The sequence below is a fragment of the Osmerus mordax genome, chromosome 8 (genome assembly GCF_038355195.1).
Source record: "Osmerus mordax isolate fOsmMor3 chromosome 8, fOsmMor3.pri, whole genome shotgun sequence".
In the NCBI taxonomy this organism is placed as follows: Eukaryota; Metazoa; Chordata; class Actinopteri; order Osmeriformes; family Osmeridae; genus Osmerus; species Osmerus mordax.
Genome location: NC_090057.1, coordinates 4,947,854 through 4,975,809, shown reverse-complemented (window position 1 = coordinate 4,975,809; position 27,956 = coordinate 4,947,854). Strand labels below are relative to the sequence as shown.

At 45.6% G+C, this 27,956-nt stretch overlaps 6 protein-coding genes across 8 annotated transcripts; 5 read left to right on the top strand and 1 right to left on the bottom strand.

The window, feature by feature from the left end:
• Window positions 1–9: 9 nt before the first annotated feature.
• On the bottom strand, window positions 10–10,256 carry hmbox1b (homeobox containing 1 b). 2 transcript variants are annotated; one of them, XM_067241005.1, is made up of 10 exons: window positions 10,143–10,256; window positions 6,416–7,045; window positions 5,442–5,527; window positions 5,229–5,339; window positions 4,374–4,527; window positions 4,098–4,180; window positions 3,683–3,778; window positions 3,328–3,422; window positions 2,870–2,953; window positions 10–2,586 (listed from the first exon to the last, which is right to left on the bottom strand). In XM_067241005.1, exons 2-10 carry the CDS (start codon window positions 7,042–7,044, stop codon window positions 2,443–2,445), a joined length of 1,482 nt encoding a protein of 493 aa, XP_067097106.1. In that variant the 5' UTR covers window position 7,045; window positions 10,143–10,256; the 3' UTR covers window positions 10–2,442. The 2 variants fall into 2 exon arrangements, with proteins under 2 accessions (XP_067097106.1, XP_067097107.1); XM_067241006.1 differs by having other exon boundaries at window positions 3,328–3,419.
• Window positions 10,257–10,701: 445 nt separating this feature from the next.
• emc7b (ER membrane protein complex subunit 7b) lies at window positions 10,702–13,051 on the top strand. The gene is made up of 5 exons (XM_067241898.1): window positions 10,702–11,045; window positions 11,542–11,661; window positions 11,782–11,920; window positions 12,085–12,165; window positions 12,367–13,051. Exons 1-5 carry the CDS (start codon window positions 10,822–10,824, stop codon window positions 12,517–12,519), a joined length of 717 nt encoding a protein of 238 aa, XP_067097999.1. The 5' UTR covers window positions 10,702–10,821; the 3' UTR covers window positions 12,520–13,051.
• A 3,888-nt stretch (window positions 13,052–16,939) lies between these two features.
• Window positions 16,940–21,375, top strand: actc1a (actin alpha cardiac muscle 1a). The gene is made up of 9 exons (XM_067241187.1): window positions 16,940–17,009; window positions 18,411–18,564; window positions 18,744–18,872; window positions 19,210–19,320; window positions 19,460–19,544; window positions 19,899–20,060; window positions 20,280–20,471; window positions 20,805–20,986; window positions 21,117–21,375. The coding sequence occupies exons 2-9, from the start codon at window positions 18,436–18,438 to the stop codon at window positions 21,258–21,260; spliced, it is 1,134 nt and encodes a 377-aa protein (XP_067097288.1). The 5' UTR covers window positions 16,940–17,009; window positions 18,411–18,435; the 3' UTR covers window positions 21,261–21,375.
• A 70-nt stretch (window positions 21,376–21,445) lies between these two features.
• Window positions 21,446–23,567, top strand: LOC136947563 (inactive Rho GTPase-activating protein 11B-like). The gene is made up of 5 exons (XM_067241674.1): window positions 21,446–21,977; window positions 22,075–22,171; window positions 22,269–22,525; window positions 22,673–22,824; window positions 23,059–23,567. The coding sequence occupies exons 1-5, from the start codon at window positions 21,790–21,792 to the stop codon at window positions 23,565–23,567; spliced, it is 1,203 nt and encodes a 400-aa protein (XP_067097775.1). The 5' UTR covers window positions 21,446–21,789.
• A 701-nt stretch (window positions 23,568–24,268) lies between these two features.
• On the top strand, window positions 24,269–26,863 carry LOC136947248 (neuroendocrine protein 7B2). Of its 2 annotated transcripts, XM_067241190.1 has the most exons (7): window positions 24,269–24,364; window positions 24,827–25,061; window positions 25,137–25,286; window positions 25,392–25,504; window positions 25,733–25,786; window positions 26,117–26,277; window positions 26,343–26,636. In XM_067241190.1, the coding sequence occupies exons 2-6, from the start codon at window positions 24,839–24,841 to the stop codon at window positions 26,255–26,257; spliced, it is 681 nt and encodes a 226-aa protein (XP_067097291.1). In that variant the 5' UTR covers window positions 24,269–24,364; window positions 24,827–24,838; the 3' UTR covers window positions 26,258–26,277; window positions 26,343–26,636. The 2 variants fall into 2 exon arrangements, with proteins under 2 accessions (XP_067097291.1, XP_067097289.1); XM_067241188.1 differs by having other exon boundaries at window positions 26,117–26,863.
• Window positions 26,864–26,969: 106 nt separating this feature from the next.
• grem1a (gremlin 1a, DAN family BMP antagonist) lies at window positions 26,970–27,747 on the top strand. The gene is made up of 2 exons (XM_067242243.1): window positions 26,970–27,050; window positions 27,209–27,747. The coding sequence occupies exon 2, from the start codon at window positions 27,210–27,212 to the stop codon at window positions 27,741–27,743; it is 534 nt and encodes a 177-aa protein (XP_067098344.1). The 5' UTR covers window positions 26,970–27,050; window position 27,209; the 3' UTR covers window positions 27,744–27,747.
• The last annotated feature ends 209 nt before the right edge of the window (window positions 27,748–27,956 follow it).

Here is a 27,956-nt window from a genome sequence, read left to right as displayed (position 1 = left end):
TAGCATTGATTCTCATTGATATAGTTTTATTCTCTTATTATATTTCATCATACTAATATAAACACAAGATTAAAAAAATGAACAAAGAAACTGTACAAAAACATATATATACTACATTTTAATTACAGAACAGTCTACTGTCCAAAAAAGGCACTAAATTCCGAAAATGGGCAATACAGTACAGTCAGAACGTAACTACTGGAGCTTGATACATCATTCAGTCTTCTGGGATCAACATGACTTAGAGTTTCCATGTCTGGGAGGATCTTGGTTAGGGGATAATGCAAAGGGGACGTGTGCAGTTCACTCAGCAAAGAGGATCTGACACCCTCCTAACCTGGCAGGACCACAGGGCCTCATACAACACCGGCAAGGGACACTCAGTAACCCACTTGAGGTTTGGTTTTCTACCTTAAGACCTGCGGTACATCACTGTTCGTAAAGAGTTACTAACACTGATTTGAGGGATTTCTGTGAATCCTAAGTGTTCGCTCATTTTGGGAACTGAAGCGTGGCCGTTTCATAAACGGCTCATGCGTCACGTTCTACAACGCTCGTTGGCAGAACTAGGCCACGCTGCCTCCCAGAGGAGTGGAGGCTGTGGTACAGGTCTGGAACACTCAAGAGAGCAGGTTCTAGAACAGGGGTTCTTAACCTTGTCCTCAGGGAACCCCTGTCCTGCATGTTTTAGATGTTTCCCTGCTCAAACACACCTGATTCAAATAAATGGGTCGTTATCTAGCTCTGTAGAAGCCTGGGAACGAACATGCATTTGAATCAGGTGTGTTGGAGCCAAGAAACATCTCAAACATGCAAAACAGGGGTTCCCTGAGGACAGGGTTAAGAACCACTGTTCTAGAGTGTTCTGGAATTAAGTGGGCACTGGGGCCTATGCTTTGCACAACACAGCTCTCCATCTGAAACAACTGGGGTCATGTATAAAGGAAATGCAAACCATCAAACAATACGAGACAACGTGAACAAAAGCTTGGTTGACTGACAAAAATTAATGATTAAAACAGTTCATCATACACCGTTTAAAAAAAGGATTATAAATACAAACATTTTTTTTAATGTGCCGCTTACATTTACGGACACAGACCCAGTGTCTAGGTCAGTCTGAGGTGAAGTCGCCTCAAGCAGCTGAAGGATGCCACCCAGAAACACAGTGCTCCTAACGCACTTCCTTTAAACTAATAAGAGGTAGCGACAGTCAGAATAATTTATAACTTGCTGGGTCTCTAATTTAACTGCCTGATAATAGCTATTCCTAGAAAAGTGTATTCTATGAAATTAATAGAACTCTGCCAATGGTGCTAGCAATCAAATTCACTTTGAAAAAAGCTGAAACCTGAAATAAACACTTCAACAGGAAAAGCCACTAAGATTGTTTCTCAGGTCAAACTGAAGACCTACAGCAAGGTAACATGTACCTGAAACACTTACCTCAATTAAAATGATCTAATTTCATATATATATTTTTTTCCTCTCTCAACATGATCCTCTCCTTTGGCTTTTAAAACAACAAAAGATTTTCCTTAGTGCTATAATTCATCAACCTCAGCAATTTGGATGCCTCTGCTTACATACAATAATTTCCTCCCTGTCAATCTGGAGGCAGAGAAACACACGAAGAAAATAAACGCATACCAAGAAAAAGAAAAAACAGTTAAAAACAGGTAAGATTTCCAGTTGGGAGTACAAGCTCTAGGGTGCAGGGCTTCTAGAGTTTCAGGGTTCATGAGCGGTCTGGAACTGTTCTGAAAACCACCGTTCTTATTCTCCACAGGCTGACTAGATGACAAGACTACATGATATTCCTCCATCCGTTCTTTCCTTCCATCGACTGATCAGCCATCCATCCATTCATCCCATAAGTGGTGTTCAGAGGCTCCACTGCTCTACCAAAGCATTGCACAATGAAAAGGGTTTCAGGGTCAGGTAGGTGGGGAACCACAAGGGTGTATGAGAACCGTATATACATCAACACTAGGATGTGGCAACAGATGAGCCTGGTTTGGCTCTGTCTAGTGCGACCTAGGTGCTGAGGCTGGAAGGAGTAGGAGAGGAGGGAGAAGAAGCTTCAAGAAGGAAAACTTCTGTGTGTGGGGGGAGGTCCAGAAAAGCCCTTCCTCTTTCCTCCTTCCTTCCTGCCCCACATCTTTCCTCAGATGAGGGAGAGGAAGGGAGCGTCTTGGGTCTGTGTGTGGGTGAAGAGGCTGAGAGTCCATGATGAGGGTACGATGTTGGGATAGCTTCATGAAGATATTTACTAAGATTTCTCTATTATGTTCGTCAATTCTCTTTTTCAAATCCACTTTTTCGTCACACACCTGGTACCATCTCTCCTTCACCTCTCCCCCTTTTCCCTCGTCTTCTTTCCCTCTCCTCTTCCTCTCCTGTATGGTGCTCCTCCACTCCCCCAGGGGCTCCGGGTCAGGTTCAGTCCTCCTCCAGACTCTCTGTCTTGATGTCGCTGGGGACTCCCCCCGTTCTGGACAGGGCCAGGATGGTGTGGTTGACTGCAGCCATCTCCACAGCCAAAGAGATGGGGTCCTGGTGGTCACTGTGGGCGGTTCCATCATCCTTGGGGAGGTGAAAATACAGCTGTCATTTCAATACAGCACCATCACAAATCAAGGCCTACTATCTATGTTTTGTTTTTTTAAATGAAGCTATTTTTGGATTATGATCCAATCCATCAAGTGTTTAGATTTATATAATATATCATATCACATCATGTTACATTTTAATGTCTTTATTTGTTAACGTTAACCAACTTGTTCTCTGACTGGCTGAATGGATGTTTCCGTCGCTATTTTAATGTGACATGTCTAATCAAGTCTGTGTGCATCAGTCTGTGTGTTACCTGTGTGGGAGATGTAGGCTCCAGTCTGAAGAAGCTGAAAGGTCTTGTCATAGGCCTCTTGTCAAAATAGGGAAGGTCACAGGCCTGCCAGAGGAATCACAACACACCCGCTCAATACCGGCCAACTCAGCACATGCTAATAATGTAGTCAGTCCTTTATGGCATGGGATGGGTATAGCTGAGTGGTAAAGTACTTGGCCACAAATCAAGAAATCGCAGGTTAAAATCCCCTGTGTCTCGCTTTGGGTAAAAGCGTCTGCTAAATGAACACATGACGTACATTGATGTGTTAAGCAGGCACGATCCAGAGCTACGGCGGGGGGGGGGGGGGGGGGTTGATTTCATCTGTAGTCAAATGCTTTACCACTGAGCTACATCTACAGTCATTTACTGCAGTGTTCATGTATTCCCATCCACCACCTGTGAGATCTGTTGATGGTGCGAGCGAGAGGTTTTACCTGTTCTGAGAAGTCGTTGCCGTCGACGTCGTCGCTGTTGGAGTGACCTCCGGGACTCTGCACGTCTATCCCATGACTCTCCAGGATTGTGGCTTCTTGGAGAAACAAGAGACTGTCAAGATCCGCATTAACGCTTTGGATAAAAGCGTCTGCTAAATGAATGAAATGTAAGGTATTTTAATTAACCAGAGTAGTTTACAACTCATGCTAGTGTTAAGCCTCTCCTGTAAATATTGGGGATATAAAGTCCCTCCAATTGGTCATCAACAACAACGAGCATGTCGGTAGGAACACTATGAGGTGCTTTCTGTGGTGAACCCTTTACTGTGAGCCCCGCCACATCTCCACGACGTACCTATGTTAGCCCGTCTCTTGATCTCCTTGCGTCGGTTGGCAAACCAGTTGTAGACTTTGAGGGAGGTGACTCTCTCCAGGTCGGACAGCTTCTTCCCTAGAAACCAGATGGGAAACAGACGATACAGAATCGCAAAAAACGGAGATTGGTCTTTAGTAGCCTCTTTTGATTGCAGTCTTCATATCCCCTTGTCCGAGAGGGCTGTGCTACCTGGCTTGAGAGGGCTGTGCTAGCTGGTTTGAGAGGGCTGTGCTAGCTGGTTTGAGGGCTGTGCTAGATGGTTTGAGAGGGCTGTGCTAGCTGGTTTGAGAGGGCTGTGCTTCCTAGTTTGAGAGGGCTGTGCTCCCTGGTTTGAGAGGGCTGCTCTGCTAGGTTTGAGAGGGCTGTGCTAGCTGGTTTGAGAGGGCTGTGCTACCTGGTTTCTGGATGACAGCGTTGCAGGCATTGGCGATCTCCTCTCTCTTGGCCTCATCTGGATACTGGTTCTCATTGAAGTAACTAAGGAAACAGAACAAGTCCACGTGGGAAAAGATTCAGTCGTAGGATGGTTTTCTATTTCATGCATTATGTAAATGAGTATGAAACATGACAGAATCTGGTCATGTTCATTACAATATCTAATAACCCCACTGAAGCAATTGTATTTACTCCTCATCCCATAGTTCTCTCCATGCATCCATCCATCCCTCACCTCTCCATGACAGCCAGACATTCCTTCCTCCAGGTGAAGCGGCTTCCTCTTCGCAGTCGGAAGCCTCCGGGGGCGGTGCTTATGGGGGGCGGGGTCTGCCTCCACTCCATCTCATCCAGAGCCAACGGGGCAGGGCGCATGTTTAGAGTGGCGCCTGGGAGAGCAAATCATAGAGCTATTTTACAGACGCACACGCACACTTAGAACATCTGCAGTTCAAGCACACACTAAGTATCTCTTTGTACAACCTCGAGCATAGAGATCTCTCTCAGGGGGACACCTCGTAAACAGATGTTATTTTTTATTTGATTTTTTCTGAAGTCTTTTTGTGAATTTGTTGTGAAGCTTGTGTGTAACTCTCTCACACCAGTAAAGACCTCCACAGAGACAAACATCTACTGGAGGTCAAATAATTCTCCGTTTGGGAGGTAGGGTTCCTGTTCAAGAGCAGGCATCAGATCCTGGGAGAGACTCTCAAGCAGCACCTCTGCAGTGACAGAGGTGTGTGAAGGACTAGTGAGGGCCGGACGCTGGGCAGAGCGCCTCCAGAAATAGTGCTTGGCTGATCCTGCTGCTGACGAGCTTGGCAGAGATCCACGAGGAGCAAGCAGCAGAGGACAAGGAGACAGCCGCTCGCTAAGAGAAGCCTTTCAGAATACGCACACTGGGGCTGAACTCTGAGACACACACACACTCTCTCTCTCTCTCTCTCTCTCTCTCTCACACACACACACACACAAAGACACACGCGCGCGGACGGACACAAGGACACTCTTACACACACACTCAAACATGTCATAGACAAAAACACACACATTCAGGCAGTGTGTTGAAAGCAGCTCTAGGGAAGGGTACCTGGGGTGGTCTTCTCCATCTGGTACCAGCGGTAGAAAGCCCTCTTCTTCTGCTCACTAAGGTCAGAGCCATGCTGCAACAGCCAATGAGAAATCCTGCTCTGGCTGATACCTGAAACAACAGCCAATCAGAGTGATTAGGGAGAGATTGTGAGTATGTGTGTGCATCTGTGTGTGTGTGTGTGTGTGTGTGTGTGTGTGATGCCCTACCGACCTGTGACCTGAGCCACCACAGCCTGTGAGATTCTCCTGTTCCCCAGGAAGGCCTTGATCTCCTCCTTTACAATACTGCTGTCCCTCCTGCAGGCACACACACACACACACACACACACTCGCAAATTACGATGGACACCAAAACACAAAGTTTGTTTTATCTACACATAGTCTCAAGGAAATGTATAGAAATAAGAGTTACTCGTATTTAAATATTTCTATTTTTAGAATCTGTCCTCACTATCGACCTGCTGCGACAGTAAGAAACAAGTCAACAAAAGCGAAAAGAAATCAGTTCAATCTTTGGGCTAGAATCCCACCCTCTCCATATTTCAGAGATAAAGCGCATCACGGCTTTTAACAACCACATCCATATCTCACACCATTTGCTGAGACTGCGGCTAAAATTAGTCTGCTCACAAAGCCTGCTTTTATCGACAGACACAACGCTAAATCAATGTAGCTCTGGCGCTGGCTGGCTGTGCGTGATACAGGACTGAGGGCGAGATGAAGGGTGTCAACAGGGGGGGAGGACAAGTTCACTTTAGATGGTACCAGTGTTAGGGGGAAGACAAGTTCACTTTAGATGGTACCAGTGTTAGGGGGAGGACAAGTTCACTTTAGATGGTACCAGTGTTAGGGGGAAGACAAGTTCACTTTAGATGGTACCAGTGTTAGGGGGAGGACAAGTTCACTTTAGATGGTACCAGTGTTAGGGGGAAGACAAGTTCACTTTAGATGGTACCAGTGTTAGGGGGAGGACAAGTTCACTTTAGATGGTACCAGTGTTAGGGGGAGGACAAGTTCACTTTAGATGGTACCAGTGTTAGGGGGAAGACAAGTTCACTTCAGATGGTACCAGTGTTAGGGGGAGGACAAGTTTACTTGTTTCTATAACTAATTGAATAGCCAAGACCAACCCCACCACCCTCCCCCTACCTGACCCCTACTTGGCCCTTTGACCCCATCACTGACCTCATGAGCTCCTCCACCTTGTCGTCGATGTCCAGATCCTCCTCTGTCGCCTCGAACCCGAACGCCCTTGCCGCCGCCGCGCTGTTCATTGGATACCTGGGCGGAGACAGCTTCCCATTGGGCGTGGCCGCCAGACTGTCCCGGCCAATCTGAGCCAAGGCGACCAGCGACACCGGGGATGGTAGAACAGACGGTGGGGGTGGTCCAGGGGGCGGCGAGGTGTCATAGCTGTTGCTAGGCGACGGAGACAGGCCTCCGTGGAACTGCGTCTGAGTAGAGGTGGACATGGTGGAGGACGGGCCGTTGCTACCGCTACTGTTGCCGCGGTCGTTACCATTGTTACAGGACAAGGAAGTGGAGGAGGTTGTTGTGGTGGTGGCAGCATTGTTGTTGTTATTGGTTGTCGTCGAGGTGTTGTTGTTGTTGTTGTTGGAGGCGGAGCTGCAGCTGTTGGCCCCGCCGACATAGGAGGTGCGGCGTCCGAACTTGTCCCCGTGCTCGCGGTCCAGCCGCTCCAGGGTGTCCAGGGCGTGCAGGATCTCCTGCTTGCTCATGCCGCTACGCCGCAACCGCTGAAGCAGGTCTATCTGCTCGATGGTGAAGCGCGGCTCTTCCGAGAAGTCACACATCCTGCCAGGGAGACGGACAGAGACGGAGAGAGAGAGAGAGAAGGGGAGATGGAAGAAGAGAGAGGGGGAGGGAACGAGGGTGAGAGTAGACAGAGAGGGGAGAGGGAGAGTGAAAGGAGGAAAGCAGAGAGGGGGGGTGGAGAGATTGAGGGGTGGCGTATGAGAGAAATTAAAAAACGAGAGGGGGAGGGAGAAAGACAGCGAGAGCAAGATTGTGTGAAAGAGAGGAAGATGAGAGGGTGGGGGGGAGAGAAATCAGCTATTTTAGGGAAACGACATGCAATAGAGTCACCTTGACAGCTAATGCTATCCTCACAATCTGCTGTGTGGATGGAGGAGTGCGATGAGAAATGCCACTGTCGGCCCTTCCAGCACTCCCCTCCAGCACTCCCCTCCATCGCTCCCCTCCAGCGCTCCCCTCCATCGCTCCCCTCCATCGCTCCCCTCCAGCGCTCCCCTCCAGCGCTCCCCTCCAGCGCTCCCCTCCAGCGCTCCCCTCCAGCGCTCCCCTCCATCGCTCCCCTCCATCGCTCCCCTCCATCGCTCCCCTCCATCGCTCCCCTCCAGCGCTCCCCTCCAGCGCTCCCCTCCAGCGCTCCCCTCCATCGCTCCCCTCCAGCGCTCCCCTCCATCGCTCCCCTCCAGCGCTCCCCTCCATCGCTCCCCTCCAGCGCTCCCCTCCATCGCTCCCCTCCAGCGCTCCCCTCCAGCGCTCCCCTCCATCGCTCCCCTCCATCGCTCCCCTCCAGCACTCCCCTCCATTGCTCCCCTCCAGCACCCCCCTCCAGCGCTCCCCTCCAGCACCCCCCTCCAGCGCTCCCCTCCAGCATGTTACACACTAGCACTTAGTCTAGCTCCTGATCAGATCAATGCGACTGAGATCAGACTGCAGCAGGGTTCCCATCTCTTCAGGCGTTGCTGGAGATGATTGGTCGATACATCCTACGCTACAGGCTGCATTACATCTCCCCTCAGGCTCGTGTTATACAGACCATAAGAACAGGAACTAGATTACAGGAACTACCTTCCAGGCTTTACATGTTTCCATGACCTGAGGAAAGGTGATCTGGCCCGTTTGGCGTTCTGCAGTGTCCTCCAGGTAATATGAAGCCAGCTGGTCCCTGTCTGTACACCTTTGGGTTAATGAACCATTTTTAACCAGTCCTTGTGTCACAGTTTGTTTTCGTTAGGCGACAGCAGTAGGAGCAATGCATTTCTGAGAGCAGGCTGTTACTGAGTAACAGACTCGGTTTAGGTTGGGTCAAGTTAAAATAGTAATGTCTCCCTGCCAACCGTTTGTCTGCTGGTGCTGAGTTTTTCACAGGACTATTGTAATTATTACCCATCATCGTTAACCCGGAGGCCAATTGTCCAGACATTTCACATCAACCATAAACTTGGGTTAACTAGTAAAGGTGGTTAACCTGAATAGGTACAGCATATGTTGTGTTTATCTGCAATACTCTTCTAATGTTTCCCATACATTGATTTATTTGAAATTACCCACAATTCACAGCGTTGTGACGTGAAACACAAGGGTTGCCAGGGGAAACCCGGTAGCGAGAGAAAAGTCCTGGTGTTGTGCCCCCAGCGGCACCCCAACCTTGACAAGGAAAGCGTCACATGTATGAAACTTACTCTGGTTACTCATACTAGTCCCCTCAATGTACTGTGAAAACAATTTGATGCTTACAGATCAGAAATTGCAGGGGGTGCATTTCAGGGCAAAGGCCAATGATTCTAACTGTATAGGCTATTGAGAGGTTTAGTATGAGTAACCTGAGTAAGATCCATGCATGTGACACTTTCCTAATCACACTGTCTTCTGTACTCGTCTGTCCCAGCGTGGCTGTGAAACTTTAGAAAGCGAGTGTCGGGACACTTTAGTACGAGAAGAACTAGACAGACATGCACTTACACACAAGCATACACCCACACCCGATGTAAAGCATGTCTGCCTCGGAGCACTGACGATAGATGGGCAGCAATCCCATGAAACGGATGATCACATCCTTCTTCTGAAATCTGGGCCACAGATCCAATACTTCAGAGCAGTGCTGTCCAAACCAGATGACACACGCTGATTTACATCACCAATGAGGTTTCTCTTTACACCATCAGCCCGCCTCAAAAAAGATTAGTGTAACACCTGAACGACATGAAACCATCGTAAATGGAAGAATTATATTTGCATATTCCTCTTGGACATTATTCACACGTAACTCAAATTTAACAATGTCAACATTATGTAGATTATTTCTCATCTTTGCTGAGACCTAAATAGCCATCTCTCTTATCAGAACTGTCTCTGGTACACATTTTGATCATTTGACATATCTACGGCTGCGTTAACGCGTGCATCAATGCAGCAGCATAGTTTTACATCTGCGGAACGCCCTTTCTGCGGCCCTACAGGCGTACAGTAGCTAGCGTTTCTGCTTTCTTACCTAAATATTGTCACTGGGAGTCATATAGCTAATGGTACAATATCGTTTGCTAACTAGCTAGACAGTTCATTGTATATGTCAGACTATAATTTTGCTTTGTCCTGATGATACAAAATACATTGAATTCCCAGTATGAGTCCAGCATGCATGAATGCATTGCCACATCCTCTTTTATCCTAACGTTTGACTAGCCTGTGCTAGTTACAATTCAAACACGTATAATCGGCGAACACTTTGTTCTAACTTGTTAGCAATTGTCTCATCCATACACAACTTCTTTAGTTCAAATTACGATTTAACAGGTCTGATGTACAGTCAGTTATCTAGCAAATTGCTCTACAGTCCGTAGGCTTTGAGTGGGTCACTATTCTGAAACGGAGCAACCCAGAACAAGATCGGAAATACAGTATAGCTGCCAAAACTCAAATGTAATGTAGACTAGGCTGCGCGTGAATCACTAAGCAAGCTAAAGACTTGTCTAGATTTTGCATTTTACATATATTTTCATTTGTAACACACGTCTATCTAGTTTTCTGCAAATGTTCCATAGAAAGGCCACTTCCAAGAAGATAACCCGAGTCCCCGAAATGTTGACAAATTCAGCTATATATCTAGCTAACGTTAGCCAACCAAAATATCAGACTTTCTTACCTTATGAATCTCGACGTCTCCGCTGTACTCCTGACATTAAATATTACAGCACCACAATTATTTTGTGGACAATGTCAATGTTCAACAGTAAACATCGATCGACGAAAAGAGCACGCCCAGCCCTGCTAGCTTGCAGGCTACTTGATTTGAATCAGAGGACAACTATTTTGCCTTTGTTTGATTGACACAGCCATATTTACACTAACACCTCTGAAATGGGTGGGATATGCGTGCTGGGATATGTAGTTTACAGTACAGCACAGACGAAAGTTACTCATTTATATTGTTTTGCCCAAAAAACTACAAGACAACTGATTAAAGGGGACTACCGGATTGTTCTTAACTCATCATGTAATTACTATCACAATAGGTTAACAAAAAAAACGAATTTAAATAATTGAAATACATTTTCTTAGAGCTCCACTCCCGAAACATTCAAGTTTAGATAAATGTCTCCAAGAAACCAGAACTTCTGGGCACATTATTTGCTATGATTATTTGTCATGATTATTTGTCATCACAACTTCCGGACTGTAACGATAAAGTTTTTTTTAAACGTGTTACGTCATTTCCTAGTGGAGACAGCTGATGCAAACGCTCAGCTGCTTGGCTTGATACATTACTAAATCGTCGAAATAGTTAATATTTACTTATAGTAATATACTAGTTACACGCAATAATGCATATAAGAATAGCTGAATTATGTTTTCTCTTGCATACCATGTTGGTTTTGGCGTGGTGTTTCAATGACATGGAAACGGGGCCTGTGGGGCTAGCTGTTCAGGCGAATGGGGATCGCTTCAAAATCGAGGGTCGGGCTATAGTTCCTGGAGTAAAAACTCAAGACTGGATTTCGACAGCTCGAGTTCTTGTGGAAGGCGAGGAGTATGTGGGCTTTTTGAGGTAATATAACGTCTGTAATACGCATATTTGTATTGTTTACAGTAATGGAAAGCTACGTGCTGCTTGACGTTTTGCCAACTACAGTAGGCTAGCAGGCCTATTACATTATCCCGGTCACTTCTTCCCTATCAGTCAATTCTACTCAAAAACGAGTAAGCTGATTGTTTCTTGTACATTAATTGCTTTTTACTTTGCAATGTTTTATAATTCACAAACGTTTCTAGCTAGCTAAAATACGTTGTATGTATGTAATATTGTTGTAAACATATACGTAAGCTAGCCTGTCACATTGACACCGCTTGTAAAATCCCTGTAGAACTATAGAGGTCGCCTGCGTCAAGGGTTTAAATTAACTATGACCAATACCAAACTATGACCAATACCTACAACAAACATTCACATGTCACACAGAAATTTTCTGAAGAATGTATCTGGAATTTGAATGCAGCCCTTCTCTGCTCATCAGTCTGTGTACGTCCCTGTTTGTTTTTTACAGAATGGATGGAGGCTTCGTTGTAAACGATGTTCCTTCGGGATCATATGTCGTTGAGGTCATCTCACCCGGATATAAGTTTGAGCCAGTCCGAGTAGACATAACATCCAAAGGCAAAATGAGGTATTAAACTTAAAGAGGTTTTCATGATGGATGTTTGTTGGTGTAAGGGACATTCACCCTGAACTAAAAATGCTACCCCTGTTTTTCTCCTTCATCCCATCCTTTTAAATCTCTTCATAGGGCACGTCTTGTGAACTACATCAAGACTTCAGAGGTGATCCGCCAGCCGTATCCTCTTCAGATCAGGTCTCCAGGCCCTCATACCTACTTCATGAAGAGGGAGACCTGGGGGTGGACAGACTTCCTCATGAACCCCATGGTGAGATTGTGATGCCCACAAACCTGCAATCCTCTCCTGCTTTGGTGTTGCTTAGATACGTAGTAAGATGGGTGGGCACAACGTGATGACGAGGGGGGGGGGGGGGTGATAAAGGTCAGGAGAAGACTCACGAATGCTGTTTGTTTGTCCATGTCCCCCCTCAGGTAATGATGATGGTCCTGCCTCTGTTGATCATAGTCCTGCTGCCCAAGGTTGTGAACACCAACGACCCTGAGATGAGAAAGGTAAAAGAAAAAACTTCCTGGTCACTGTCCCTATAACGAGGCATTCCGAGTATATTTCAGGGTGTTACAATTAGTAGATCCTTTTAGTTGACAGCATATCTCCAAGCGAGAGGTATCCCTTCTGATAGAGGTCCTTTGACCACAGTGTTGTGGCATGCTTACCCACTCATAGTTTGACCCTTATTGCCCTTTATCTTTCAGGAAATGGAGCAGTCCATGAACATGCTGAACCCCAACCCTGAGCTTCCAGATGTCTCTGAGTTCATGACCAAGCTGTTCTCGGGCTCCAAGGGCTCTGGGAAACCAGGGGGGGGCAGCAAGAGCAGCAGCAGAGCTGCGGTGAAGAGGAGGTAGTGACACCCACTCAGACCTGGTCTGAAGAGCTGCGGTATCCCGCCATGGAAGCAAGATTTTTAAGAGTTGTCTGTTGTACAGTTTTCCCCACCTTCTTTGAGAGTCCCTTTTTTTCCGGAAGTCTTGCAAAATAACATGGGAAGGAAAGCTGTCTTTTTTTTCTTTTTTTGCACTGCACTGTTATAACCTTTCGATTCGACCTGAAAGATTTTACACTTTCTTTTGATGTTTGTAACTGTCATTCTGTTATGCCTGCTTGGTTGTTCTCATACCTCTCATTCAGGTACTTTATCGCCCAACTTACTGTCGCTAACTCTCTGGTGTGTACTCTTACTAACTGCTGCTGTATCTCAGAATCATATGTCAAGTCTACTTCCACTACTTGAATGAGAGCTTATATAAACTATTGAGATTTTTTTTTTGTTGAGTAAATACGACTGTGAATGAATCAGATGGATTGAATTTTAATTCTAATAAAATTAAAAAAACAGACTTATTTAAATACCAAGGTTAATAAATTGTGATAAGAGCTTATGCTTGTATAATTTTTGTGTCCTTGGGATTAATGGATAGGACTAGCCTTGATTTATTATGGGATGTATTTGGGGGCCGTAGATGGCAGTACGCTCCACATTGTATACGTAGAGGAGCTGATCGCTGTGCAATACATTGTGATCGTTAAAAGTCTACATCTAGGCCCTAATACTTACATTACATTTATGCATTTAGCAGACACTTTTATCCAAAGCGACTTCCAAGAGAGCTTTACAAAAGAGCATAGGTCACTGATCATAACAATGAGATAGCCACAAACATTGCAAGCAGCCAAAACATGAAGCATGCGTTGTGGAAAAATTATAATACTTGACTTAGATGGCATAGTAGTGTATAGCTAAGAATACATTCAGTTTGCTAACTGCCTCGCATATCATACAAATAATTAGTCCTGCAATAATTTTCACTATATGTCCGCCGAACACAATGTTTTCCTTTGCATTCTTCCCGAAACACAGGATTTGTGACATGGTTAGGGACTTCAGTTCAGCTTTGGTCATATTTCCAGCCAAGGGAACCCATATCAGATTCCTCCAACTTTTACCTTTACTACTGTTGCTGTGTAAGAATATTACATATTTTTTTAGGCCAAACTTGCTATAGTTGTCTACAAAGTACAGTTCACAATGGCTCTGAATGCAGAGCCCCCCCCCATACACACCTGTGGCTCAGTAGACAATGGAGTGCTGACATGGAAACTTCTAAAGCACTCCACATATTTATAGAGCTGACAGTATCTGAGAAACGGCTGGCAGTGCCCTGTGCCCTAACTAGACACAGGTTCTTCAGCACATTGTAAAACACTCACACACACACATTCTGACACACACTTGCAGCCCTGGGTACGGCATAGAAACAGAAACCTGTGGATTCATTGTCATGTATTTCAAATACTTGTAAACCCCCCAAAACTGTAATTGATAAATATTACATTCAATTCACTTTTAATCCTGAAGGAAATTCAAGAAACCAAGACAGATATACTATTGCTTGTTGTTTAATAGGAATTACAGCACTGGGTTTATATTGAAGGATTTTACACAATCATGTTTGAAGAATACACAGCAGCAGATATAACGCCTGCAGTCTTTGCCAGACAACTATTAGTCTTTGTCATGATATACAGTGAGAAATGCTCTTCAATATGGAGAATATTCCTATCGAAATTCCTGATTAACAGGCCTATCAACATGCTGTCTGTTCTCTGTCAGCACCTGTTTCTGCAGGCATGTGGCACACTACCACGTACTACATAGTGAGAAGAGGAAGACAGACAATACAATTACCCCACAGTCAAGTCTTGATTTCCCCTCTGCGCCAGCCACTTAGGTAATGTGTAACAGGTATGGAGTTAAGAGTAGTGAAATATTAGAAGGTTTAACACATGCATTTAGAGGGGCCTCTTGACAACAACAGGTGTGAACATATCCCGCAGAGAGCAACTGTTGCTTGTCATGAAAATGGAACAAATGTAGGCAGGTATTACGTATCAGGTCAGAAAAAGTAGTCACTCTAAAACACTCTATGCTTGATTTAGGCTTTCATTGAAAATGTGCCGATCTTCAAATTTTCTGTAATAGAGAAACCAAGTGAGAAATGAATCACTCGTGTCCGAAGGTAGAGTAAATGATGAGAAAGCATTTGTGGTTAGCAGCTGTTTTGCTGTCCATTAGAGCTGATGGTTCAGTTGACCAGGGTAGGCCAAGGAGGTGGGCAGCTGTCAGACACCAACATACAAGGCCTGTCTGTCTTACATAGCCTTATAAGGATGAGGGCCATTCAAAATACACAAACCTTTGAAGACAGATACCACTTATCCTGATAAAGACCTGGAGATGAAGATTTGGGGTTACCAAGAGGCATACCCTTTCACATATTACAACTATCTCTGTATGATAAAACAGGCCTAGTGAGTAAAACAAATGTGTACGTGGCACATACAGATAAGAGCTGGATACTCTAGAAAAGAGCAGAATTCCTCCCACGTCCACTCTGCTATGTCTGATTGACTGGGGTTGTGTCCAGGGGAATCCTGAAGGGCCGAGTCCACCAGCCATCTTTGCTGCTGTGAAATAAACTCTATATATAGAGGCATCCCAGCAGCCAGCGGGACTGCACCGAGTTAAAAAATGCTCACACATAATCCGAGTGTGGCACCTCTTAGTGGAACACAGGTTCAGTGAATGCCTGTAATACCTTTTTGCTTGAAGTCATTCTCCCAAAATGGGACATGCACACATAGACACACACAATGGCAGCCCTAGAATGTTAGACATGAGCTGACCAGACTGATACTGAGTTTGTTCCATGACACCATTTTGAAGAAATTCCTTGTTGATCTTAAATCATAATAACTGAATTTTCTCAGGATTGTTAGAAATCGGTTTCTTAGAATGGAAATGTAATGGAAAGTAAGTTTGGCAACTCCCTTTGAGGTAAAGCTTCAAATGGAGTATTTCACTATCTTGATTGTTGAAGGTGGCTGTGTGGGGGTGGTGGTGGGGTCTTGAAGGCTCAGACTCAATATAGAAAAAAGGCTTCTGTTTCCTGATAGGGTACAATACAGGAGCCGGGGGTGCAGGGAGCGAGGTGGCGAATAAGGAGTTAGGGCAGCGGACTCTCCACCCTGGCTCTGCAGCGCTGTACAGTCAGTGACACCTGTCACCCACCATGACCCTAAAAGGAGAGAGCAGAGCCAATCAGAGCCCAGCTCCTGCCAGGACAGCCACAGGCTGTCCCTGAGGTCTGTCGAGTGGAGGAGGGTCTCGACACTGACACTTGCCCCCTCCACCCCCTCCCCACCTTCCAGCCCTCCTCCAATCTACCACCCTACTTCTCACCACCCCACCTCTTCTTTCTTCCTACCCTCCTCCAATCTACCAATCTCCTTCTCCCACCCCACTCCTCCCTTCTTCCACTCCTCCCCCAGTCTACCACCCTCTTTCTCCCCCCCCCCCCCCCCCCCCCCCACACACACCTCATCTTCCCCTCTCAGTCTCTCAGCTGTCTGGCATGTTTCGGACTCTCTTCCGCTCCGACATGCCAGAGAGCTGGCAGACCAACATAGGCACTTTTCCATAAGCTATGCAGAGTGTCCCACGAACTACTCCTTAACAAGCCCCACCATAAGGGTTCTAGTGTTACAGATACAATCCTCTGGTCCCCAATCCCAACCCCCGTAACACAACTTGGTCACATTAGCACGCGAGGACAGTTAGACTAAATTGAAGAGAGATGATTAGTATCCATGAATTCTGATCACTATGCATACAGTCTTTATTGTTGTCTGATGAAAGGTTCATACAGTTCATGCAGTTACCAAAATGTAAACAAACAAGAAAAATGGAAGCAGATCATTTCTGTCACTTCCTCATTTTACACATGGAACACATGGAACCCTTTCTGTCATCAGCTTCCTACTAATTTTATCACATCTTCACAATGCCCTCGACAGGTTCCATGAAAGATTGAATGTGGTCAGAGCCTATAGGAGAGACTGGGCTCACACCGGAGCCAGATCTCTCCCAGGCACTGACTGCAGTTCCTTGATCATGAAGAATAATGTCAAGATGGCAGGGTATTTTTTCACATCATATTTCAGTCCACTTATCCATATTTTACGCCACCCTCCCTCCCCAATAATCAAACCTCCGCTCTACTGCCAACCCTTTATTTTTGTCCTGGGGCGGGACCGCCGTCTCCAAGGAAACATTGCTCCATTTTAGCGGCATAGCGTCCCCTCACAGCGGACCTGACACAGGATACACTTCTACGTGAACCATTTTTTAGCAGCTCTTATTTGGGCTTGTGTGATCTTCTGAGCCCGCCCCCAGGCCCCCGGCCCCCCGGTCCTGGAACGGAGGGGCATATTTAAGGAGCACCCCTCACCCTCGCCCTTTGTCCCAGTGGAAACTCCAGTCTTGCAGTACAACTTGGTGAGTGTCTATACCTCTGTCACAACAGCTGCCTGCCACTTGTTTTCTCTTTGGACTATGACAGACAGGAGACTGACAGGATGTTTTCTGTGCTATGATCCAAACTTTGTCAGCTACTCAGCAACTATTTTGTCATAGTGTTAACATTTTACAAGCGAAACGACAGATTTATCCTACAGTAGCGTGTTTCATAGATTTATTTATTTTTAAACAAGAAGCTAGTCTTGAAACTTGCCACGGATGCTTACTCTTTCAGTGTTGTAGTTAGGCCAGGCAGGGAATCATTGAGGGATGGAAGAGATGTCAGGCCAGAGGAGGATAGAGAGAAGAGTGTGTGGAGGACAGAGTTGGCTTGTTGTTTGTGACTGACAGCTCTTCTTGGCTGTACATGTGTGAAAGTCACCTGCAGTCTGAGGATAGGAGAGAAGAGCAGAGCGGACGCTCAGGAGTTCCAGGCCTGCAGCTCTCATCATCCCAGCACAGGGCAGCCACAGCCTGGAGAAAGGAGGGTTCAGGGGGGGGGGAGGCTGCAGGAAGCTGGAGATGCTGTAGGGGCTTGGGGGAATAGGAGGGCTGGTGAACCGAGGAGCCAGGAGAGACTACAGATGCAGAAGTGTGAGGCTCGAGAGACTGGACAGCTAGAGAGTCAGGAGAGAGGACAGTTGTCAGCAGCAGAAACAAGCCAGAGAGGCTGAATGCGCTGAGAAAGGCTCAAGAAGGGCCAGAGTCGAGGAGGACGGGAAGGATTGCAGCACATGCTCCAGGGCCACACACAGGAGTTACTATGTGGTGACAGCTGTGTCCCCACTGTCACTTGTCAAAAGACAAGCTTCTTCAGCTGTGAATGAGCTCTGGTTCAGATAGGGGGTGGGGGAGAAGGAGGAGGGGGCTGGGAGATCAGGGAAGAAGGAGAGGATGAGGTGGGGGGGGGGGGGGGGGGGGTAGAGTTTTGTCTGGCTGACGCTTAGAATGACAAGGGCCAGGGCTTAAAATAGCTTGGTGGTGTGAGGGCTTCTACTATGCCCCTTTTTGGCTTTACATGAGAGGGTGGAGAGAAAGGCGGAGGTGATAGAGGTGGGGGTTCTGTTCCATTCAAACTGGTTAGGTTACTTTTTCATTTTTTTCACTCATGTTAATTTCCTTCATAAGATATAGTTGTCCTAAAGAACAAAACAATAATAATCACTTATTCAACAGATTTCATGTGTAGATGTAAATAACCAATAATTTTGTATTGAAATCAGTGACAAAGTTAACTGAGATTAGAGGCTTAATTTGGTGGGAACGTTCAAGCCGTCTTTTCAGAACAAGATTAGAACTAGACTTCATGGAAGACTGCTGTCGCTACGTAAAGAGTGCAGTGGCCAAACTCTAACCGGCGTCGCTCTTCTCCTCCAACAGAAGGCCACCCAACACAAGACCAATCATGTGTGACGACGATGAGACTACCGCACTCGTGTGCGACAACGGCTCTGGGCTTGTCAAGGCTGGGTTCGCCGGTGATGATGCTCCCCGTGCTGTATTCCCATCCATCGTTGGACGCCCCCGTCACCAGGTACGCAACTTGTAAATATTTTGTATCTCCGTCACTTCAGTTTTTAGTTCTTAATGACCTAAACGACATAATGAAGTTATGCAAGTACATTTGACGGAGAACGAACGACAATTCCACGTGTAAACTTGAAGGATGCTTGTGCGAAAATGCGGTGCCTGACCCATTCTTCCTGTCTACAGGGTGTGATGGTGGGTATGGGTCAGAAGGACAGCTACGTAGGAGACGAGGCTCAGAGCAAGAGAGGTATCCTGACTCTTAAGTACCCCATCGAGCATGGCATCATCACCAACTGGGACGATATGGAGAAGGTGGGTAGCTTAATAGAAGCAGCACGCAAATAGGCTAGGCTATAGTATATATATAGTAACTACTGGTAAATATAGTATTTGGTATCAAGATGATACGTGGATCATAAGGAATGTCCTTTAACATGCAATGATGCCAAAATATAGACTATCTGAACACAATTATCCACACAAAGAACCAACTATTTAGTAACAACAAAAAAGTGAACGTTTATATGTAGAAAAAGTAATCAGGAGATTTAGACAGCTTTATGATCTCACTACATTAGTAGTTATTCCTCGTGAGTTCTGCACGCTATAGTGCTCTAACCAATTCTTCCCGTCCCCCTCTCCTGGTCAGATCTGGCATCACACCTTCTACAACGAGCTGCGTGTAGCCCCCGAGGAGCACCCCACCCTGCTCACTGAAGCCCCCCTGAACCCCAAGGCCAACAGGGAGAAGATGACACAGGTGAGTGTACCTCACCACAGGACCCATCGTTAATCGATTACAATATGGATATAGTTATGTGTAAGTATTTTGTTTGCCAGGGCTTTAACGGTGTTTTGCTTTGGTCTATAATATGCCTCCTTTCTCCATCTCCTCTTAGATCATGTTTGAGACCTTCAACGTCCCCGCCATGTATGTGGCCATCCAGGCTGTGCTGTCCCTGTACGCCTCCGGTCGTACCACTGGTGAGTCCCCGTAGTACTTACGCTCACTGGACGCCATAGTAGGCCATAGCCATACTAGCCTACAACACACAGCATAAGCCAATACATAAACATAATAGGCCTAGTTTGATGTCACCCTAGTATGACATTTCATAACTTTTCCATCTATTGAACTATTTTAAATTGAAATTTAATATATTGAACCCATAATATATTTTTAGTAAACATATCACATTTTGTAACCTACAGACCTACACTTATAGACACCGTAGACCTGTTTTAAAGCATGACGTGCATCCATGTGACATCAACACTGTTTGCAGCGGCTGTCTGTTTTCCGTGCCTCCACTTACCATCTGTGTTTGCCTCCGACAGGTATTGTGCTGGACTCCGGTGATGGTGTGACCCACAACGTCCCCATCTATGAGGGTTACGCTCTTCCCCACGCCATCATGCGTCTGGATCTGGCCGGTCGCGACCTGACTGACTACCTGATGAAGATCCTGACTGAGCGTGGCTACTCTTTCGTGACCACCGGTAAAAAGCCCACCACGACAGACATAGCTATACAACACCATAACATCATTGTTTGTTTAGTAGTTTATCGTGTGGCAATGTGTTAACACGGAGAGACCCTGCTGTTGTGTAATTTGAGTGAGTAACGCAGTGCGTAATAGAAAGACGGCCCTACTAACAAAGTTTCTGTTTACGTTGGACTTGCTCTCGCGCTGACTCTGTGAACTTGCCCCCTTACAGCTGAGCGTGAGATCGTGCGTGACATCAAGGAGAAGCTGTGCTACGTCGCCCTGGACTTCGAGAATGAGATGGCCACCGCCGCCTCCTCCTCTTCCCTGGAGAAGAGCTACGAGCTGCCCGACGGACAGGTCATCACCATTGGCAACGAGCGTTTCCGCTGCCCCGAGACCCTCTTCCAGCCTTCCTTCATTGGTGCGTTCACCTATAGTTTTCATTTTAGATTAGCCTACTTCTAGAGAGTACCAAACTTTCATAGTTATACAGGGAAAATACCCAATGAGTCCTTATTACTCCATGCTCTACTGCTCCCTAGTGCCCAACTGAAAACCTCACACTCACATAAACGCATAGCCTACCAAATATGTCTCTGCATTCAAACATTTTAACTCGCGATACATTTTCGCTTAGGCTATTTACGAATTTCAGTGTACTGATTCACGTTGCGGATTCAATTTGGTGTTTATGGCGTGGAGTGAACGCACGCTGTTGGGCATCCAAGTGACTTTGCTCCTCTCACCTGCACAGGAATGGAATCTGCCGGTATCCATGAGACAGCCTACAACAGCATCATGAAGTGCGACATTGACATCCGTAAGGACCTGTACGCCAACAATGTGCTGTCCGGCGGTACCACCATGTACCCTGGTATTGCTGACCGTATGCAGAAGGAGATCACCGCTCTGGCCCCCAGCACAATGAAGATCAAGGTGAGAACCAGCAACATCAAATTCAATTCAAATAAATTTACGTCAGATTTACACGTTTGTCCACTGATATAAAGCAAGAGGTTATGGTTCAGGCCAACGTTTGACGCATTTTCTCTTCTCCCTTTCCCAGATCATTGCTCCCCCTGAGCGTAAGTACTCCGTCTGGATCGGTGGTTCCATCCTGGCTTCCCTGTCCACCTTCCAGCAGATGTGGATCAGCAAGCAGGAGTACGACGAGGCAGGCCCCTCCATCGTCCACAGGAAGTGCTTCTAAATCCAACATCACTACAACCACATCCACTCCTCTGTCTGCATTTGTACTGTGCCGTTTACTGTATATACATGTACTGTTGTAATAAAAATAGTTGCCTGTAACAGTAAGCAAGGGGTTTTCTGGTGTCTGCCTTAGTTTTTTTAGAAGCTAATCTATTGAATGCCTTGAGTTTTAATGACAAAATAGAATAGCACATTTTTAAGACAAAATAGTATAACGACAAGATTGTATAAAGTGTGAGTAAAATATAGTCTATCAAATCCTTGATATAGCCTAAGTCTGACTGGAACACACTGTATACAGTATGTATGGCGGGAGTATGGTACTAGCACTCGGGAACAGCTTGACCTTTCACAAAGCCTTCAATTATGAAACTCCTTGGCCAATTAGTGACGCATCAAACACCTGCTGAACACTGGCTACGCGACTCGAGCTGTTGATGAAGCCAGATAAATAGTGTTGCTCAAGCGAACGCCCATGACAATTTGCATGATAAAACATTACGCTACACCTTGAGTGATATAGAAACATGAAGATTAAGGAACATAACGTCATTCCCGTTTCTGTATCTCATTACCTTCATGTTGTTCATGGAATCAAATTAAAGACCATTCGGAGAGAAAAAGAAAAAAAAGTTGCATGGGGCGTAAAGGTTTTTGGAGTATCGCTGGAATGTTTACCGCAGTGTTCCATTGCTGAGGATATTATCGTACCACGGCAAGTAGGCTATAATTGACCTTGTTTCATAATGAAATCTCATTGCGTTTCACATTTCTACAAAATTTATCGAATTGTCGACGGTGTTTTATATCAGCTTTTTGGTGGACGCTTGCATGCACCTATCGGAACATATCTGCACTGTGGGACTATTCAGGAAATCTGGCTCTGTGCTTCGTCAGAGAGCCCTAAGGGTCAGTGTGTTTCATTTTCTTTGTTTATGCCACAAGCAAAACTACCAATTTGTAGGCAGAGGATCGTTGACCGTTTCAAACTGGCTGTCTATTTCAGGCCAGGTTAAATCGTGGCGAGGCCTGTCTATCCACAGCCTTCCCCTGTGATGTAGCCTGCCTCCTGAAACAGTTCTGCCGGGAGCTGCCCAAGCCCTTGTTCCCCTCCGACCTCCAAGCAGCCTTGCTCAAAGCCCAGCGACTGCCCTCTGTCTCGGAGAGAACTTCTGCCATTCAGCTGCTGTCCTGCCTCCTGCCAAAGAGAAACCTTTCCTTTCTGCGCTACATCCTCAACTTCCTGTCCAGGGTTTCCCAGAGGTGCGTGCTGAAACTATACATAAGCTGGAGAACGTTGGCTCTGGGGATTAGCTCGGGGCTCCTGTGGTTTCCACGGGGTTGAAGTCACCTACTGCGCCACATTCCGATGTAACAGACTCCGCCCTTCTGACATGTCGTCATCTTCAGATGCAGTGAGAACCAGATGACCTGCAGTAACCTGGCGTTGATCTTTGCTCCATGCCTGATGTCGCTGTGTAACACAGCAGACGAGCTGGACAGATCCATTCACCTGAAAACAGAGGTGGTGCTATCTCTAATAGAGAATGCCTACACATTTGGTATGGGCCTCACTCCTCTTTATATGTTACAGTTACTGCATCTAAGGGGGTGGGATGGGTCAGGGGTGAGGCATTTGATTGAAGATCATGAGGTCTTAGGTTCACATTTTTTTCTATATGTTAGATTTGGATAAAAGTGTATGGTAAATAAATACATTATGTAAAGAAAGTGGTGGGGTGTTGATGATGATGATGATGATGATGAAGAGGGATACATGCCATCTCTGTATGCAGGTGTTATCCCTGAGTTCATATTGAAGAGTGTTCCTGTTCTGTTATACTTGGAGGAGAAGACTCACTCTGAGAGAAGCACAGTCTTGGAAGGTACTGAAAACCAGACGCACAGTCCTCAACATGGCTTAGTTCAGGATCTGGATGAGAGGCCGTCCTCTGCCTCGGGTCTGGATGAGAGGCCGTCCTCTGCCTCGGGTCTGGATGAGAGGCCGTCCTCTGCCTCGGGTCTGGATGAGAGGCCGTCCTCTGCCTCGGGTCTGGATGAGAGGCCGTCCTCTGCCTCGGGTCTGGATGAGAGGCCGTCCTCTGCCTCGGGTCTGGATGAGAGGCCGTCCTCTGCCTCGGGTCTGGATGAGAGGCCGTCCTCTGCCTCGGGTCTGGATGAGAGGTCGACTCCTCGGAGGAAGCCATCTCTCAGGAGAAGCCTGGGGATGGAGACCTTCCCTAGTGTTCTCGCCTTCAGGTGCAACACTCTGCACACAGGTAGGAACAAGATATACAGTTTGTGATGTTTTGGCTTTTGTCCTTTTTTTATGTGATTGCTTTTATAACATGTATCTTCATCTGGAGCTCATAAACCCTGGAGTCACACAGCGTCTTTGAGCAAATCCCCTTTGAACAGCCACAGGGAGGAACAGATAACACGGTTCAAGCCAAGGCAAGGTAAACATTCAGCTCTGTGTGTTGTGGTGTGGGAGGAGGCAGGTATTAATACCATTATTGTTTGATTTTCGCTCTGGCAGGACAGAGTCTGAGAACACGGCTATTTCACCTCTGAACTGACCAGAGTAGAGGGGGATGGTGACTGGCCATCTGTGCTCTCAATGGGACACCATGGAGAAGACAATCTGCTATGTAGTGCCATCTTTGCAGCCACAGACCATTGTGACGCTGAACTGTATTTTATTTGGTCTTGCACATGGTCAGATGTTTTATATACATAATATTTATCAACTTTATTTTCCCCTGTGTAAGATGTTTACTCCAAGGTGAAAGTTTACAAAATATATCAATAAATATTTTACGTTTTCAAAATCACATTCATGTCATTTGAACAGTTTAGCAAATGGTGTAGTCCCACCTTCATACGTTGCAGCGTGTACAGAACGTTCCCCGCAATTTGTACTACAAGCTTCCTTCATAGGCCTACACTTAATTTCCGGTTCTGATCGTCCTTGTCCGTCAACCAATCAGTACGAAGGAGAAGTGAGTGAGTGGGTGTCTGTGCCTTGGCAACCGCTAATGGTCTGTATAACTAGGATCAGCATCCTCTAGCTTCACAAGCTTCCCGCATCCAGACGACACGGTAGGAAAAATATTAATCTCGGCAAATACAGCACTCATGAAATGTATGTAATACGCTCCAGTAGATATGCTTTATTGTACATATTCAATAAGTCGATTGGACCTATCTTGGATGGTGACAGTGGCCTATGTTTGTCTCTGACTAAACGTGCATGAATGGCGCACCTTTATTTTTGTTTCCATTGCTCATAATACGTAGTGGCAAATCTTTTACTATGAGGTGGGATGTTAATATCTACAGCAGCCACTGAATCATTTGCGCTGAATTTACGCATCTGTTGTTTATATGCCCCCGAATATAGTAGGCTATTATTGTTATTATTATTAGGCTATTATTATTGTAGCCTATATTTAGCATATATCATTAATATAAGGCTATACAGCAAAGATTTTTTTAAGGAAGTAAATCATTCTACACAAATGACGCTCAACTGAAGTCTTGTCCTTGTTTGTATGTTTACAGTCGAAATTTGAAATGGTCTCGGCGGTCAGGTTAAGTCGGACAACGCTTCTGGCGGTCCTAGTATGTATGACGGGATTGACATCGGGGCGCAACACCCGCACGGCGGACCAGGTGTCTGAAGCCGACATCCAACGCCTCCTCCACGGTGTGATGGAGCAACTGGGCATCGCTCGGCCGAGGGTCGAGTACCCTGCTCACCAAGCTACCAACATCGTCGGCCCTCAGAGCATCCAAGGTGGGTCTTTTGATTAGCTGAAAACATGTTCAAATGTCCATGGTTCACGCAAGTTCTTAATTTATATTCCACCAGGTGGCGCTCATGAGGGGCTGCAGCACTTGGGTCCCTACGGAAACATCCCCAATATTGTAGCAGAGCTGACAGGAGACAACATCCCTAAAGACTTCACTGAGGATCATGGGTACCCTGACCCTCCCAACCCCTGCCCACTGGGAAAGACAGGTGGGCTAATGGAGTCACTCATTTTCAAAGCTATTAAAGCTAAATCATAAGAACAACTCTGTGAACCTTGTTGCTTATAAAGATGCTTGTTGTATCTGGATACAGTTGAAGATGGATGCATGGAGAACTCCCCTGATACGGCAGAGTTTAGCAGAGACTTCCAGAAGCACCAGAACCTGTTTGACCCAGAGCATGACTACCCTGCTCTGGCCAAGTGGGTGAGTAGAAACAAAGAAAGTAGGGAATTCTTAAACGACAACAAAAAGTGTTTTAATTTATTGGTATTCCCTTCAACTTGGTAGGTTGATTAGACAGATCCAAAGGATGTCACCAGTTGTTTTCTGAAAAGGAATTAAATCACTTTAACAGTTGTTAAAGTTATAGGTATTTGCTGTTAAACAGTGGAAATGATTTGTCTGCATTGATATTTTTGTTTTCTCCTTTAGAACAAGGAGCTGTTGTACCAGAAACTGAAAGGTGGCCCAAACAGAAGAAAAAGGGTATAGTGCTTTTTACCTTTTCCTGTTTGCTTCAGTTGAGTAGTTGAAACATACCTAAACCACCACTGTACTTTTAAACTATAGATATGAAGACAAATGAAAGTCTGAATAGTTTAATATCTATCAACTCTGCAAAAACAGAAATGGATCTTGATCAAACCGACATCACTGTATGCTCAGAAATGTCACCAAATGTTGACACCGTTGTTAAGGGTGGTTGGGTGAATAACTGTGTGTAAGTTTTCCCTCATGTTCGATGTTGAATTGAAAATGAAAAACCTTCTCGGATGACTTTGACTTCTGAAAGTATCTTTTTGTCCCTGTGTGTAGAGCACCAACCCTTACCTGATGGGACAGCGGCTGGACAAAGTGGTTGCCAAGAAGTCAGTTCCCCACTTTCCTGAGGAGGAGGGCGAGAACACTGCCATGAAAACAACCCCTAGCAAGACCACAACCCGAAAGCTCCTTTAGAGCCCACTCACCTTACCTTAAGCACTTTGAGCTGCAATTCTTGTATGAAAAGTGCTAAATAAATAAAGTCTTATTTACTTACTTACCGTATCGTAATTACCTGTCAAATCTACTGATCAAAGTAGATAGAAAAAAATATGTATGTATCACATTAAAGTGTATGAAGTATTGAGAGTATAATGCTAATTAAAGAAATTGCTTTTTCATCATGGCATAGTATGACCTATATGTTCCAATACAATAATCAGTTGCAGTATTGATGTGGTCAGATGTTTAGTTACATATATTAACAAATTCAGTTTGTATACAGAAGTTATTTACATTGAATTCCAGATATGTCAATCATATCAATTTAGGGGTCTATTTTCTGAAGTCAGACTTGGTGGAAATTATTATGAATTATTGTAATCTTATTATGTGCAATGTGTGTAATGTTATATGTGCACTGAACTGTTACTGCTTTCATGAACCACATTATTAATCAATTATACTGTATGTGTGCTGATTTGAACACTGTAATTTGCTGTCGTTTTCCCATTTGCATACTGCGTAAACTTCCAGTTTCTTTGTTGTTCATCGTGAAGTCAAATAAATAATTTAAGCTGCAGTTTTTCAAGTTTTATGATTATCTTTCACTGGCAAGGGGCGGTTAAGAGGGCGTGTACCCTCCAAACCATTTAAACAAGACAGTCGAGTCTTTCTCATTCATAAACGCATCTTTCAGGAATACCCAACATCAACTACACGGACCGCTTGTGATTATCAACTAGCTGACGTTATACCTAGGAAACAGGTGAGCCCTTTCAGATAATTAAACTAAATTAATCTCTTTATTAGTGGATCATCAAATGGGAATATGCGCAAGTTGCGCCAAAAGTATATGCGTAAATGCATTGTTGTCCCACTTTTATTTGTATGAGTGTCTCATTTAGCTCTTTATTTGTCTCCAAGGATGAAGATATCTCCCATTTTCACCGTGGCTTTCTGGTTGCTTTTATGCCCTCCGAGAGCCCCAGGAGCCGGAGTGTTCCAGGGCGTCTTTCCTCATCCATATAAGTACAACCCCAACGAATCCGAACGATCACCACAAACGCCAAAGCATGGGTTTGTGGTCCGAGGAACGAACCCGGTGACGACTGCGGACGAGGTGCTCGAGTCCAGCCAAGAAGCCTTGCATGTGACGGAGCGCCGCTATCTTAAACTGGACTGGTGCAAGACGCAGCCGTTAAAGCAGACCATCGAGGAAGAAGGATGCCTCAGTCGCACCATCATTAACCGTTTCTGCTACGGACAGTGCAACTCTTTTTACATTCCCCGCCACATCTACAAGGAAGAGGGGGCCTTTCAGTCGTGCTCCACCTGTAAGCCTAAAAGCTTCACCACAGTGCCTTACGTTCTCATCTGCCCGGGGCAGACGCCGAGCACGAGAAAGAAACTAGTCAAGCGCGTAAAACAGTGCCACTGTGCATCCATTGATCTTGACTAATTCCACACCGCTTTAAATTGTGATTGTCATGGGATCACTCGAGTAAAAGGAGAAAATAAATGCAGAATACCAAAACATTTTCAAATACAAATATGAACACAAAAACAACAACAAATGTATTACTGTCTTCCCAAACTCCTTTAATAGCAGCTATGTAGACAGAAACACAATTTCCAGGGACATTCCCTGTTTGGCATTTACTGCAGGCTTTCA